General features: G+C 35.2%; 1 protein-coding gene across 5 annotated transcripts in view; it reads left to right on the forward strand.

Annotated features, from left to right (window-relative positions):
• Nucleotides 1-14,348, forward strand: part of CCDC34 (coiled-coil domain containing 34) — a 265,852-nt gene that overhangs the window by 9,039 nt on the left and 242,465 nt on the right. For all 5 annotated transcript variants that reach the window (XR_008507477.2, XR_008507475.2, XR_008507474.2 and 2 more), the window contains exons 3-5: nucleotides 4,496-4,603; nucleotides 12,462-12,620; nucleotides 13,186-13,327. Coding sequence is in view for 2 of the 5 variants with exons in the window: in XM_064576728.1 (XP_064432798.1) it covers nucleotides 4,496-4,603; nucleotides 12,462-12,620; nucleotides 13,186-13,327 (409 nt within the window). In the remaining 3 variants the exon portion in view is untranslated. The remainder of the gene's footprint in view (nucleotides 1-4,495; nucleotides 4,604-12,461; nucleotides 12,621-13,185; nucleotides 13,328-14,348) is intronic.

A 14,348-nucleotide genomic window follows, 5' to 3' on the forward strand; every position in this document is an offset into this window, starting at 1 on the left:
CAAGGCTGAAATTTTAGCCTTGCCATTCTGTGACCTTGGGAAAGTTACCCAACATCTCTGAGCCCCCAGTCTCTTTATAAACCAGATGTTAGAGAGGCAATCCTAAAGTGGCTAAAAGCAGAAATTCTTAGGCTGTACTTCCTGGATTCAAAACTTGGATCTTGGGCATATCCTTAACCTCGCTGTGCCTCAATTTCTTTATCAGTCAAAGGGGGGAGAATAATATTCACCTCATAGTGTTGTTAATGAGGGCTAAGTGAACATAAGGTTACAGCCTAGTATATAGGAAACATTCAATGAAAGTTCATTGTTGTTACATGTTAAAGCAGATGGAAATAATAACTACTAAAGATATATTTTGAGAACAGATTCAAATAATGAATATAAAGTCCCTACCACAATGATTAAGCATATAGCAGAGTATAATTAGTTGAAAGATGAAAATCTCTTCATGTATTTAGTACTTTGAAATTTCTTATGGCTACATCATTACTTAACTCTAAAGCAATTAAAATATTTTAGCATAAATCTTAGCATATCAGTCATGCCAGGGATATCATAACATACAGGCTAACTACTCACTTTATAAGTTTATTTTGTGCTGTTGTGGTATTCACATTTTTTTCATGCCTTTTCCTTGTTTTATTTTCTAAGTGATGCTTTTCTTATTCTTCTGTCCTAATTTACTGCATTCTCTAATTTGTTTGTAAATCATATCATTAAAAGCATAGATTATTAACCATAAAGAACGATTCATCTCAGATTCCTTTTGAGGACCAGAAAGTAACTTTGCCAACATTTCATTTCATGGCAAAGCTGGGACTGGGTCCTGGTTCTTTCAACTTCCAATGTAATAAATGTTTTTTATTTCAAAATTAAATACTAATTTTGAACTTACCCCCGTGGTCTTATTTTCTTCCTTGAAAACTTAAAGGAAAATGTAAAGGATAATTGGGTCCTTAAAAAGATCATCTCTCCTCATAAATTTTATTTCAGCAACAGACATTTAGACATTTGTTTCAGACATCTGAAACAAATGTCTAAACTAAATGTAAGATTTAGTTTAAAAAGTATTTTAAAAAATTTATTTATTTATTTTTCAATTTTCAGGTTCTTTCTTTTTTTTCTTTCTTTTTTTTATTATTATGTTATGTTAATCAGCATACATTACATCATTAGTTTTTGATGTAGTGTTCCATGATTCATTGTTTGTGTATAACACCCAGTGCTCCATGCAGTACGTGTCCTCTTTAATACCCATCACCAGGCTAACCCATCCCCCAACCCTCTCCCCCCTAGAACTCTCAGTTTGTTTCTCAGAGTCCATAGTCCCTCATGGTTTGTCTCCCCCTCCGATTTCCCCCCCTTCATTCTTTATTTTTATTTTTTGACAGAGAGAGAGAGAGACAGTGAGAGAGGGAACACTAGCAAGGGAGAGTGGAAGAGGGAGAAGCAGGCTTCCCGCCAAGCAGGGAGCCCGATGCGGGGCTTGATCCCAGGACCCTGAGATCATGACCTGAGCTGAAGGCAGACGCTTAACAACTGAGCCACCCAGGCGCTCCTATTTTAGAAAATGTAAAAAAAAATTTTTTTTAATTATTTTAATTCATCAAAATTACCTGCTTACAAAATTTTTTACATCTGTTAACTAATGTTGAATGACAAATATAGTAAATGTTGAACATTAGTATTATAAAAACTAGCATATTGGTTTTGTAGATCATATACATTTTATATTTAAATTTCTTTTTTTTTTTAAGATTTTATTTATTCATTTGACAGAGAGAGAGATAGCGAGAGCAGGAACACAAGCAGGGGAGTGGGAGAGAGAGAAGCAGGCCTCCCGTGGAGCAGGGAGCCCAGTGCGGGGCTCGATCCCAGGACCCTGGGATCATGACCTGAGCTGAAGGCAGACGCTTAACGACTGAGCCACCTATATTTAAATTTCTATTATTTAAAAAAATTCTCTGGCAGACTGCTATAAATTCTCTATAACTTTTGGTTAATTCTAATTTTTAACATTTACTTCAACATTTTAATACAATCTGTTGTAAATTATAAAAAATGATGTAGGTTGTGAATAATCCAGGTGCTTTTTTCTTTTTTTCTCCCATCCTGCCTATGGCCATTTCAGCCCTTAACAAAGAAATAGGGCAGGGTTTAGAGTTGCTGAAACTCAATACTGTCACTTTTCCTGATTGTTACCCTCAGTGGTAAAAAGTTCTTTGAAAGTCAGCAAAAGTTATTGAAATAAAAATGTATGTTTAGGATCCTCTTTGGATTTTGGTTTTCCATAATCAAGTATTCACTGTTTGGGAAAATAGCAATAATCCTGTGGAAACTCAGTGGTCTCCCAGAAGACATTCTAGGGGCCTTATGGGAGAGGACACTGGCTGTGTCCGGAAGAGGCGTACCCTGGTGGTAAACAGGTGGAGGCATTCAGGCTGGGAATTCTGAGAGGGGCTGCCTTGTGTGTGTATTTGGGGGTGGGGGTTGTGTCTCAGAAAGGGATGTATTCTGGGGTAGCAAATTACTTGACCAGACATCCTGAGAGTAGAGCACAGTTTGGATCAGTTTTGCATTTTCTAGGTACTTTTGACTCTTCATCTTTAATTCTTATATGAACTAAAATTTGTGAACACAGTCTCCTTTTTTCCCCCCTGATTTTTTAATTTAATTATGTGACGAATCTTAAAAGGGTACATAAATAAAATCAATCATATTATTAGTTGTATGTTTAAATAATTACTTCCCTTGAAAATAAAATAAGACTGTTTTAGAAAATTTTGGATATATGGTTGTCAGATCTGTATCTAGCCTATCATACACACACTTCTCCTCAGACCTTCTTCCCCTCACAATTCCTGCACTGTGGAAACCTCCTAGTCAGCTCCCTCAGAGATGTTCTCCTTCCTTCAAATATAGTCTTCAGCCTTTAAGGGTTCAGAACCATCGCCTTTGCCATGTATTCCTGCTTCATAGTGTTCAAGTTACTCTACCTGTCTCAAAAGACCTTTTTCCCATCTAGTTAGTACTACACTCTAATTTTCTAGTTGTCCCCCTCCACTCCCTCATCTAGTCAAGCAGTCTCCTCACTGTCTCTCTCTGCTACTCATTTCTGACTGCCCTGGTCCACACTGTTTCTCATCTCATCTTCCCTTCCCTTCCCTTTTTGGAACTGTTATACACAGCTCCTCACAATGCAGTGCTTTAATTCTTTTGTGTATGTAGAATCACATTAGATTGGAGATGTCTGGAATTTCATCTCTATCTAGTTCTTGCTATCTTTGCAATAGACACTGCATCAAAAAAGCATTAAGTGAATAATCAAGGCATAACCTCTGCAGAGGTCATGAAAAATCCCTTTAAAAACCAGATGGATATTTCACTTTGTGAGGGGCTGAGGGGTGTATAGTGTTTAAAAGTTGGAAGACTTTCTGAATGAGTGAGGGCAGCTGTTTTCTGTGCAGCAGAATTTTAGGATGAGAGGTCATGGAAGACATGAGAGGTCATCCTGTGACCAGTTGTTCTAAAGTCCAAAAGATATGTTCTTGGTGTCAAGTTTTATCTTCATTTCATTTAACACACTGGAATTATCTGAGAGTTGAAAAATTGGCTTTCCCACTAGCACCCACACTCAGGTAGGTAGGTCTTCAGGAAAGGGAGGGATGGGGAGGAGGAGTGAGGTCCAATGAAAGATATATAAAAGTGTCTGATTATTAGTATCTAAGGAGAGAGAAGAAAAATAACTAGTAATTATGGCAGTAGAGTCCTAGGAGTCTAGTTTGAACAGCATTCTCAACTAATGCAGTAATTTAACTGATGAGTGACAGAGTGGTGGCATTCAGTTCGAAGTTTTATTTGGCCATACCTTCTACATTCTTTCTCTTGAGGAAATGCCCAAACGTGTAGATTCGAGTGACAGCAAGGCAGTTAAATAATCTGGGATATGAATGTGGTTTTGGTACACTGCAGCAGCTATAAAATCAGTGAAGAAAAATCTGGATTCTTTTTTTTTTCCTTTAAGAAAATTGAATCGTTTCTTTGCATTTCTTCTTTGGTAGCTCTAAATCAAAATTTTAATTTAGGGATTATTTAACTCCTATCCTTTATCTGCATTAAGAATCTAGAAGCTTTTTATAACTAAAAAAAGTTGCAATTCTCTTGAGCTTCTGCCAATAGTGTACAGTGATGCCAAATTTATGTGTGGGAAAGTTGATTTCAATGAGGGTAATTTAGCTGAAGTTTAGTCTAAGAAACTAGTGTTTTGCTGCCAAGCAATTATTTGCATTTCTAAAAAATGACTTATACAGTTTTTACCAATGCTTTCTTTTCATCATAGACTAGTTACTTAAGTAAGTTATTGTCACAAATGGTGTATTTTCTATAAAGGAAATTATATTCTTGTTTAATTTGGTTAATGTCAGCCTTGTTTTTAATATGTGATTTGAGTACTTCTATTAAATGCTGCCTTTGTTTGAATAAAAATCCATAGGAATTAAATCAACAGCTAGAAAAAAGAAAAGAAATGGAAGAACGTGAAAAAAGAAAGGTAATTGCTGAAGAAAAGCACAAGGAATGGGTTCAGAAAAAGAATGAACAGGTAAGGAGGAAAAAAAATCTGCACCCACATACTGACAGCTCTTTTGCAAAGTCTTCTTTTCATCTACTCCTCCTAACCTAGGTTTTTGTTATTTTCTCTGAGATTCATTCTTTGACCTGATTTTTTTCCCCCTGCCTTCATGGACATTTATCAAGTCTCAGTCTTCTACCCTTTGTTCTCTGCTTCTCTCCCTTTTCCCTCACGTGGCTTCCTTGTATCTTGCTGCAGGTAGTCATGGAGTCTGTATCTCGGCCTGACTTCCTGGGGTCTTGGACTTCCATCTCTTAGGTTGGCAGGCACCTCTGAGCCTGCAAATCTATAACAACCCATTTTTGCCCATTCTCCTTTGATTTCTGTTATTGGTACTACTGTCATCTCAGTCACCTAGGCATAATCAGAGTTATTCTGTTGTTTGTGACTTCCCCTGACATCACCTTTCCTCTGTTGTCACCACTCTCCTGTTTGCAGTCTCTTCCTGTCTGGTCTCATTACATCTTTCAACTTATTTACTGTTTATTTCCCCATACTGGATGTAAGCTCCATAAGAGCAGAGAGTCTTGTCTCTTTTATTCAGTTCTCCAGCAGCTGGATCAGTGCCTGACACATAGTAGATGCCCAAAAATATTTGTTGAGTGAATGAATCCATCCTCTGTGGCTTTGCCAGACTGATCTTGCTGAAAAAGTCCAGTGTCATTCCCCAATTCAAAATATATTTTTTATGATTCCCTACTGTCCTCTAAATAATGTTTTAACAATTCTAGCCTGGCTGGTTAAAGATCTACTAGTCTGCTCTCTGAGCCATGTCTTCTTCCACCTGTGGTTCTCTTCATCTTACGCTGTTGCTTCTTACTGGCATTCTTTTGGGAGCACACATAGGATAATCGTGGTCCATCTTCCTAGAGTATTAGTTTTACTGAAAATTTTTGGGAGGAAAAATGTTATTTTCATGTTAAAGCAAGCATAGATATTTAATGGGGATAGAATACAAATTTTATATTATTTTTAAGATACACAGTAGATTTCAGAGAAATCCCAAGCAATAGACTGTGCTCCCCACTCCCCAGGATATGTAGTCATGAGAAATTTTGAGAACATTTCCATTTTGTTTCTCACTTCCTTATTTTTTTATATTCTAATTCATCAGCATGGAATCTCATCATATCGTCCGCCTTACCTTTCCCTTTATTATCCAACTCAAAGTATTTTCTACATGAATCATTCACTGATCACATGCTAGAAATAGAAACTCTTTCCTTCTCTGAATCCTGGTTCAATTTATATCACTTTGTATTTTGTATATGTTTTGTGGCTATTTTGGATTATGCGTATGTCTTTACTTCCTTGTAATTTTAAGACAGTTAAGGGTAAGAATTATTTTTTATATTACTTTTTCTCTATTATAAGATCAGTAAGCATTTGTTATTGGAATGAATGAATAAATCTGTTATCTTTCAGTTTTAATACATTCTTTTATTGGATTACAAATTAGAAATTTTGAAAATACTTATCTTTTTATCTGTTTTCTCTTGTAATTTTCACATATTTAGAATGATACTGCTTTTATTATTTGATCCAATTTTATGAGTTTAGTCAGATGTTTAGATTATAAGACAGAGTTTTAAATTTTTAATTCTAATTGTCCTTAACTATTATTGAATCTAATGCTCAGTGGCATTAGTAAGAGTGGTCAATAATTTCAGTAAGTTGAAGATGACATAGCTTCTGTCATCCAGGTATTGTAAGAAGAAAATTGGCTGGACAGATGTGTGTTATAACCATAGATGTATTTGTTCTTAATTTCACAAGTAAATCATTATTATTTTTAAGTTTGCTTCATTCCATAATACAATAAGAAAGTTCTTTGTGAATCAGTGCCCAAATCAGAATAAGTCTGTGTGACTGTTTGCAAGGTCTGTGTGATATTTTGTGTAGTTTATAGCTATAAAACAAAACAGTTTTACATGTACAGAATAGTATGCTCTCTCCTCTAAAAGCTTCTCTTATCTTCTAACTCCATTAAGCTCATTTTACCATGCCAGTCAAACATAGTTGTTATTTGTCTAAGAATGTAAGATACTGCTGAGAGATGATATAGCCTCTATTTTAATTAGTGTCAGTAGATCTAATCCAGTTATTTGAGAAAAAAAAAAAACTTTTTTTCTTTTGGACGGAAATGGTTTGTCCTGACATAAATCACCAATTATTGAAAGCAAGATTCCATAAGTATGAGAATGGTTCAAAAATAAGCTCTGAGAAATTAAATTTATTTATTCTGCAGAACTCTTGTACAAGTTAAGGAATAATTGATTACTCTATGTTTTTTTTTTCTTTCAGACCTATCAGATTTCTTCTTCCAGTCTCAGTTAGATTTACCTCTCTTTGTAAAGACTGCTCTCCTGGTTCTTCTCTTCCCGTCTGGCATCTCTGTTTACATTTCATGGTGTGTGGTCCCTGCTGCCTCTCGCTTCATTCACATTTTAGCTATATCTGGCACATAATTTTCTCTCAGTCATTTTCGCTGTGTTCTATCAAAAAATCAGACAAAAAGAATTTATGTATCCATTAGCAAAGTTGGTTTCTTCTGACACTAAATTGTTAAATCCTTTTCAAATAAATGGCTTATCTCATCTGGTACTCTTACATTTGTGTGGCCATACTAATTCATTTTTTTTTTTTAACAGTGTGTTACCACACGTGTTGTGAAAGGGCCTTATTTACCTTCATTGTTTTAAAAAATAGTTAAAAATAAAATTACTTTTAATTCTCAAAACATGGAACTGATTTTTCAGTGTAAAAAATTAATTCAGATTGATAAAGCATACGATAACACTGTTACCCAATGCATCATTCACGCATTCAACACTTTTACTATGTTCCAGATACTACTGAAGGAACCAAAATAGAAGTTCAGAAACTTTAAGTAGCCAGTTATTTTGTTAGTTTCCTTCAGTTGCAAGAAACAAAGGTTCTATCAGGGCCCTATCTTAAAAAAAGGAAGATTTATTGTTGTGCTCTGTGTGGTATAGAACTGGAGTGCCAGAAAATCTGAAGCCACTTAGTAGCTGTCCGTTCTATCTTAGTGCATCCCTCTGAGTGCCTGCTCTCTTCTCCTTGTGCTAACTAAAGGCATTCCGTTCTCTCTTCTCCAGCTTGAATTCTACAGAAAGTCTTTTTGATGTTTTAAAAGAAACTTCATTGAGCTATAATTTACATACAATAAAATAAACCTATCTTAATTTGGATGAGGTTTGACAAAGTTATGTACCTATGTAATAAACAGCCCCACAGTCAAGATATAGAATATTTCTGTCACTCCAAAAACTTCCCTGTGTCCCTTGGCATTCAACCCCTGTTCCCTACCCCCAACTAGTCCCAGCTCCAAGGAAACCATTAGTCTGCTTTCTGTTTCTGTGGATTAGATTTACCTTTTCTAGAATTTCATATAAATGGAATCGTACAATATGTATTCTTTTGAGTTGGGCCTCTTTTGTTTTTAAAATTTCCTAGTATTAAGACTGAACCTTTTTATTGTTGAGTAGTAGTCTATTCTGTGCAGTACCACAAATTGTATATCCATTTACCAGTTGTTGGAAAAATGGTTGTTTTCAGTTTTGGGGTATTACGAATAAAATTTTATGACCACTTATGTACAAGTCGTGCTGTGGACATTTGTTTTCATTTTTTGGGTAAATGCTTAGGAACTGAATTGCCAGGTTGTATGGTAAGTATGTGTTTAAAAGAAACTGCCAAACTGTTTTTTAATGTGCTTGTATCATTTTACATTTTCACCACTATTGTATGAAAGTTCCAGTTGCACCACAGCCTTGCCAAACTTGATATTGTCAAGTCTTTTTCAGTTTAAGTCATTCTAGTGGCTATGTGGTGGTATGTCATTGCTGTTTTAATTTTCATTTCCCTGAGATCTAATGATATTTAGCATCTTTTCATAAGCTTGTTGTATTAATCTACTAGGGCTGCCATAACAAAATACCACAGAATGGGTGGCTTAAACAACAGAAATTTATTTTCTTATAGTTTTGGAGGCCAGAAGTCTAAAATGCTGGTTATCAGCGAAGGCTTCTCCTGAGGCCTCTCTTTTTGGCTTGCAAGATGGATGCCTTCTCTCCATACCGTCACATGTCCTTCTCTCTGCATGAATATCCCCGATGTCTCTTCTTCCTCTTATAAGGACACCAGTCCTATGGAATTAGGGCCCTACCCTTACGATTTTAATCACCTTCATTACCTCTTTAAAGGTCCTCTCTCCAAATATAGTCACTTTGAGGGTTAAGGCTTCAACATAAGAATTTTGGGCAACACGATTCTGTCTATAACACTATCAACCATTTCTACATCTCATTTCCTGTTTTGTTTTGTGCTTAAATTTTTGCCCATTTTGTGGAAGAATTGTATGTCTTATTCATAAGTTGTACGATTTCTTTATATATTCCTTTAAGTCCTATCACATGTATGTATTCCAAGTATTTCTTCCCATTTAATTTTCCTTAATGGTAATTTTTTTAAAGAGAAGTTTTAAATTTTGATAAAGTTCCATATTTAAAAATTTTGTTTGTAGCTTGTGAGTTTTGTGTCCTATTTAAGAAACATTTGCCTACACCATATGTGTAAAAATATTCTCCATTGTTTTCTTCGGGAAGTTGTAGAACTTTAGTTTTTACCTGTATGTGTATTTTGAGTTAATTTTAATGTGTGGTATGAGTTAAGGATCAAGGTTCATTTTTTCTTTTTTTTTTTTTGGCATATGGATGTCCAATTGTTCTAACACTGTTTGTTGAAAAGATAATCTTTTCCCTATTTAATTACCTTGGCACTTTTGTTTAAAATCAATTGACCGTATAAGTATGGGTCTATTTCTGGACTCTTTTTTCTCCCTTTGATCTAGTCCTGTGCCAGTACCACACTAACCTGTTACTATAGCTTTATAATTATTGAATTTATAATTCTTCTAATTAGATAGTGTAAATCTTCCATTTTTTTCTTCTCTTTCAGAATTGTTTTTAGTTAATCTGTGTCTTTCCATATACAATTTAGAATCAGCTTATGAATTTCTCTGATCACGTTTGCTTTAATAATGCCTGACACTATTGTGATTTCATTAAATATATAGATCATTTTGGAGAAAATTGCTATCTTAGTAATATCAAATTTTAAACCTATAAACATGATTTTTCTTTCTATTTATTTAGGTCATGTTTAATTTCTCTCAGTAATGTTTTTTAGTTTTCAAGGTACAGTGGTATTATACATCTTTTGTTAAATGGATACCTAAGAATTTCATGTTTTTGATGATGAGAACAGTTATCTTGCATTATTCCTGTTAGTATATTATGACTTCCATGCCTGGTTTTGATATCAGAATAATACTGGGCTCTTAAAATGAGTTTGGATGTGTTCCTTTTTTCTGTATTTTCTGAAATACTTTGTGTAGTAATTGGTATTATTTCTTAAATATGTGATGAAATCTGGCAGTGAAGCTATTAGAGCCTGGGGTTTTCTTTGTGGGAAAGTTTTAATTTCTGAATTATCTTTACAAGTAGAGGGTTATTCAGATACTCTATTTTCTTTTTTGAATCAGTTTTGGAAAAATATATTTTAAGGAATTTTATTAATTTAATTTTATTTAAATTGAATTAATTGACATAAATTTTTTAAAAATATTTTATTTATTTATTTGACAGAGAGACAGTGAGAGAGGGAACACAAGCAGGGGGAGTAGGTGAGGGAGAAGCAGGCTTCCCGCTGAGCAGGGAGCCCAATGCGGGCCTCGATCCCAGGACCCTGGGATCATGACCTGAGCCAAAGGCAGCCGCTTAACGACTGAGCCACCCAGGTGCCCCGACATAAAATTATTTTTAACATTCATTCCAGTGTCTGCACGATCTTTGATCTGCCACTTACCAAATCTGTGTGACTTTAGGCAAATGACTTAACTTCTTTGTGCCTCGTTTCCTCGTTTGTAAATTGAGATTATAATAGTGCCCTACCTCATATTGTGGTTATAAGAATTGACTTGGTACACATGTATAAAGTATATACAGAAATAATAGAAAGAGTCAGCACTCAATAAATGTTAGCTATTATAATTAAAGACGATGTAGGGACTGGATGACTCCTTGTTGATGAGGGTTGTGAAGGAGTCTCATGAGTCAGTGAGCAAGATGTACTACAAGATCCTTTTTAATCTTGTAGCTTTTCTGACAGTATGAAGTAAAATCCAGTATTGTTTTAATGGATTGTGTTCTCAGCAAGAAAGGATTTCTTTTTGCAGCTGTTGGCTGCCCAGCAAGACAGAAGTACACATAGCATCTTGGGGACCGACTTGGCCTTGTTTTTTTTTTTTTTTTTTAAGATTTATTTATTTTAGAGAGAGATTGCATGCAAGAGAGAGAGCAGGGGGTAGGGGCAGAGGGAGAGGGAGAGAAGCAGCGGAGCCCCACATGGGGCTCGATCTCACGACCCTGAGATCATGACCTAACCGAAACTAAAGAGTTGGTCGCTCAACTGACTGAGCCACCCAGGCGCTCCGGGCTTTGAATTTTAAGACCTGTCTTTCCTGCGTAGCATCTGGCGTATATTGTATGTAACTGATGTTTATTACTTGGGTGTTACTTGAATTGCTTATACTGAAGTATTCTACAAGATGCTTTCAGGGGAGGAATTTTTTTCTTCGGTCATATTTCTTTTGCTCCGTGAAGGGTAATGCATCTGGCATTTGTACTGCTTACACTTACGCCTTGCAGATTATTTTCTAAACCTTTGATAAGGAGAGTAAGCCATGTTATTGGTTTATTTAGAATGTAGCTGGGTTGGTAAATTATCTTCTGAATGAAAAGGAAAAAAACATCGAACCATAGACAAATTTTTTCTGTAAAGGGCCAGATAAATAGTTTAGGCTTTGCAGGCCATACAGTCTCTGTTGTAGCTCTTCAACTTTGCTGTTGTGGTGCAAAAACAGCCATAGACAACAAATCTATAAATAAATGGATTTGGCCACATTTCAGTAAAACTTTATTTACAAATACAGGACCATATTTGTTTTTTTTTTTTTTTTAAGATTTATTTATTTATTTATTTGACAGAGAGAGACACTGCGAGAGAAGGAACACAAGCAGGGGGAGTGGGAGAGGGAGAAGCAGGCTCTCCTCCGACCAGGGAGCCCGATGCGGGGCTCGATCCTGGGACCCTGGGATCATGACCTGAGCCAAAGGCAGACGCTTAACGACTGAGCCACCCAGGCGCCCCTACAGGACCATATTTGGTCTGGGGACCATAGTTTGCCAACCTCTGGTCTATGTAGGACTTATAAGAATTATAACTAGAGATTTGTCTGTATGTGCCCTTATAACAGTATTTAATGGTCCAAAATGTTATTTTTTTGTCTTCTGTAGCTCACAGATGGCAAAGATTGTATCTAAGTATTTGTATTGGCAAACTGTCAGGAAATGTATGGCTCCTATTTTAGAGTGAAAGTAAACATCTACTAAAAAATACAAGATTCAGAACAATCTAACAGGTTGTAATTTCTGTTCATTAATCAGCAAATCTTTATGGAGCACCTACTGTTTACTTAGCAGTAGCACAGGCTCTGAGTATACTTTGGTGGGCAAGGTCTTTGTTACTGTCATCATGAAACTTACAGCAAAGCTGGTAGACTAAAATTGACCAGGGGATTGCAGGTGTGTTATATATTTTCATAAGCTACATTGTGTCAACCACTATGTTACCACCTTTTTTAAGAAATAACTGAAGTATAGAAAATTGCTGCATATAATACTCCTTGCTTATATGGGCATAATTACAGATATTCCAATTAAAATTCCTTCATTTTTTATTTAAGAAAAGAAAGGAAAGGGAACAAAAAATTAACAAGGAAATGGAGGAAAAAGCAGCAAAGGAATTGGAGAAAGAACATTTGCAAGAAAAGGCAAAAGAAAAATACCAAGAATGGTTAAAGAAGAAAAATGCTGAAGAATGTGAAAAGAAGAAGAAAGAAAAGGTATTTTTATTAAAGTGACCAGTTGGAATATATGGCTTTAGTGTTCATATGTGCCAACTATATTGTATAAAAAGTTTCTAATAGAAAATTGGCAGCACCTTAGCATAAAATAAATACATGAAGCTATCCCTACTTATTTATACTATGTGGAAGTTTCAGAAATGAATATGCATTTGTGGTTTTCTTAGGTTGAGAAATATTTATAAGCCTGTTGATGTATTTTCAGTCAGGTTCAAACTTTTTTTCATGGTTTATGCTTTTAAATATCTTTTGATGCACTTTCATGAAAGTCTTACTACATTGTAAATTACTGTCTATTTTAAAACAGTGAATTGCTTTTTTTCTTCTTGGGTTTGATGTCTTATCGTTGTTTAGAAGCAGCCACCTTTAGATTACATCCCTGATCATGTTTAATTTTGTTATCAAATTATAGAAATATGATTTAGTATTTATGATTAGTAAGGCATTGGGGTGGGAAGCTATTGGGGAAAAGAGTCAGTGGAATTAGAATAGAATTTTTGGTTATAGAACATCACTAGAGATTTTTTGGTCTTGTCATTTTAAGGAAAAAGAAAAACAACGGCAAGCTGAATTACAGGAAAAAAAGGAAATAGCAGAGAAAAGGTTTAAGGAATGGTTGGAAAACGCAAAACATAAACCTCGTCCAGCTGCAAAGAGCTATGGTTATGCCAATGGAAAACTTACAGGTTGGTTTTTATGTTATGTGGCTTACATAAATATGGCTTGCAGGAGCAAATATTATACATTATGTTTCCTTTTGACAGAAATAGAAATGTGTAAATCATTTTTCTTTCAAATTACTATTTTCTGGAAGATGGCAACACACTGTATTCCTATAGAGATACTACAAATTTTTTGTCATTCTTTTATAAATCAGACATATTTTAAAGGCAGTAGTTGCAAAACTGCAAAGTAATGATTTCTGCCATTAAGAAACACATAGAACTTTCTTATGTTTTTGGTTTTTGAAGCCTTAATGAGGATATATTTAAGAGGTCATTTTTCCTCCCCTTCTTCTAACCATCTCTTAGGCAGAGCTTCCGATGTCTTTGGCACATTCCTTTTGCTGGGTGGAATACTAGGCAGCACATGAACCCGACAAAAAACCGGTTGGCCTTTAGGCTTGCTCTGATTATAAATGGCAGTGCATGTTTTTCTTTGTACTTCATGTTGGAAGCTCATACCTTGCTGACAGCTGCCTTTACTTGTTTAAGTGATTTATTATTAAAAATACTCCCATTCTGTTCTGTTCACACAATAGAACATATTCCAGACTTTGTTTTGACCATCTTGGTGAAGTGTGTGTTGACATATCTATGCAGTCAAAGTGGGTTGCCAGTGTCTGAACGACATTCCTGCTGTCAGGGTTTAGGCCTCTCCTACGTGTCACAAAAGTCATCCATTACAGCTACTAGGCACTAGGCATGGTCTGCTCCTTTCTCTTCTCTTTTTCTGTTTGAAAAAAAAGAGGAATAAGCAGTGGTTTTAACCAAACAATTGATTAGTAAAGTTAAAACATTAGGTGGGAAGATACATAGTGACTAGAAGTTTTTTGCTACAATAATGGATTGTTTTATTAAGTTTTTTGCATTTTTAATGAGTTTTGTTCTAATAAACATTTGTCTGCAAATGCTCTACTGCTCTTAATAATCAAAATTACAGTGATATTATGAAATTGATTAATTTGATTGAAAATAATTTAGAATT

Source organism: Mirounga angustirostris, unplaced genomic scaffold (assembly GCF_029215605.1).
Source record: "Mirounga angustirostris isolate CCGP_5_RB_7025 unplaced genomic scaffold, mMirAng1.0.hap1 SCAF_13, whole genome shotgun sequence".
NCBI classification, from domain to species: Eukaryota; Metazoa; Chordata; class Mammalia; order Carnivora; family Phocidae; genus Mirounga; species Mirounga angustirostris.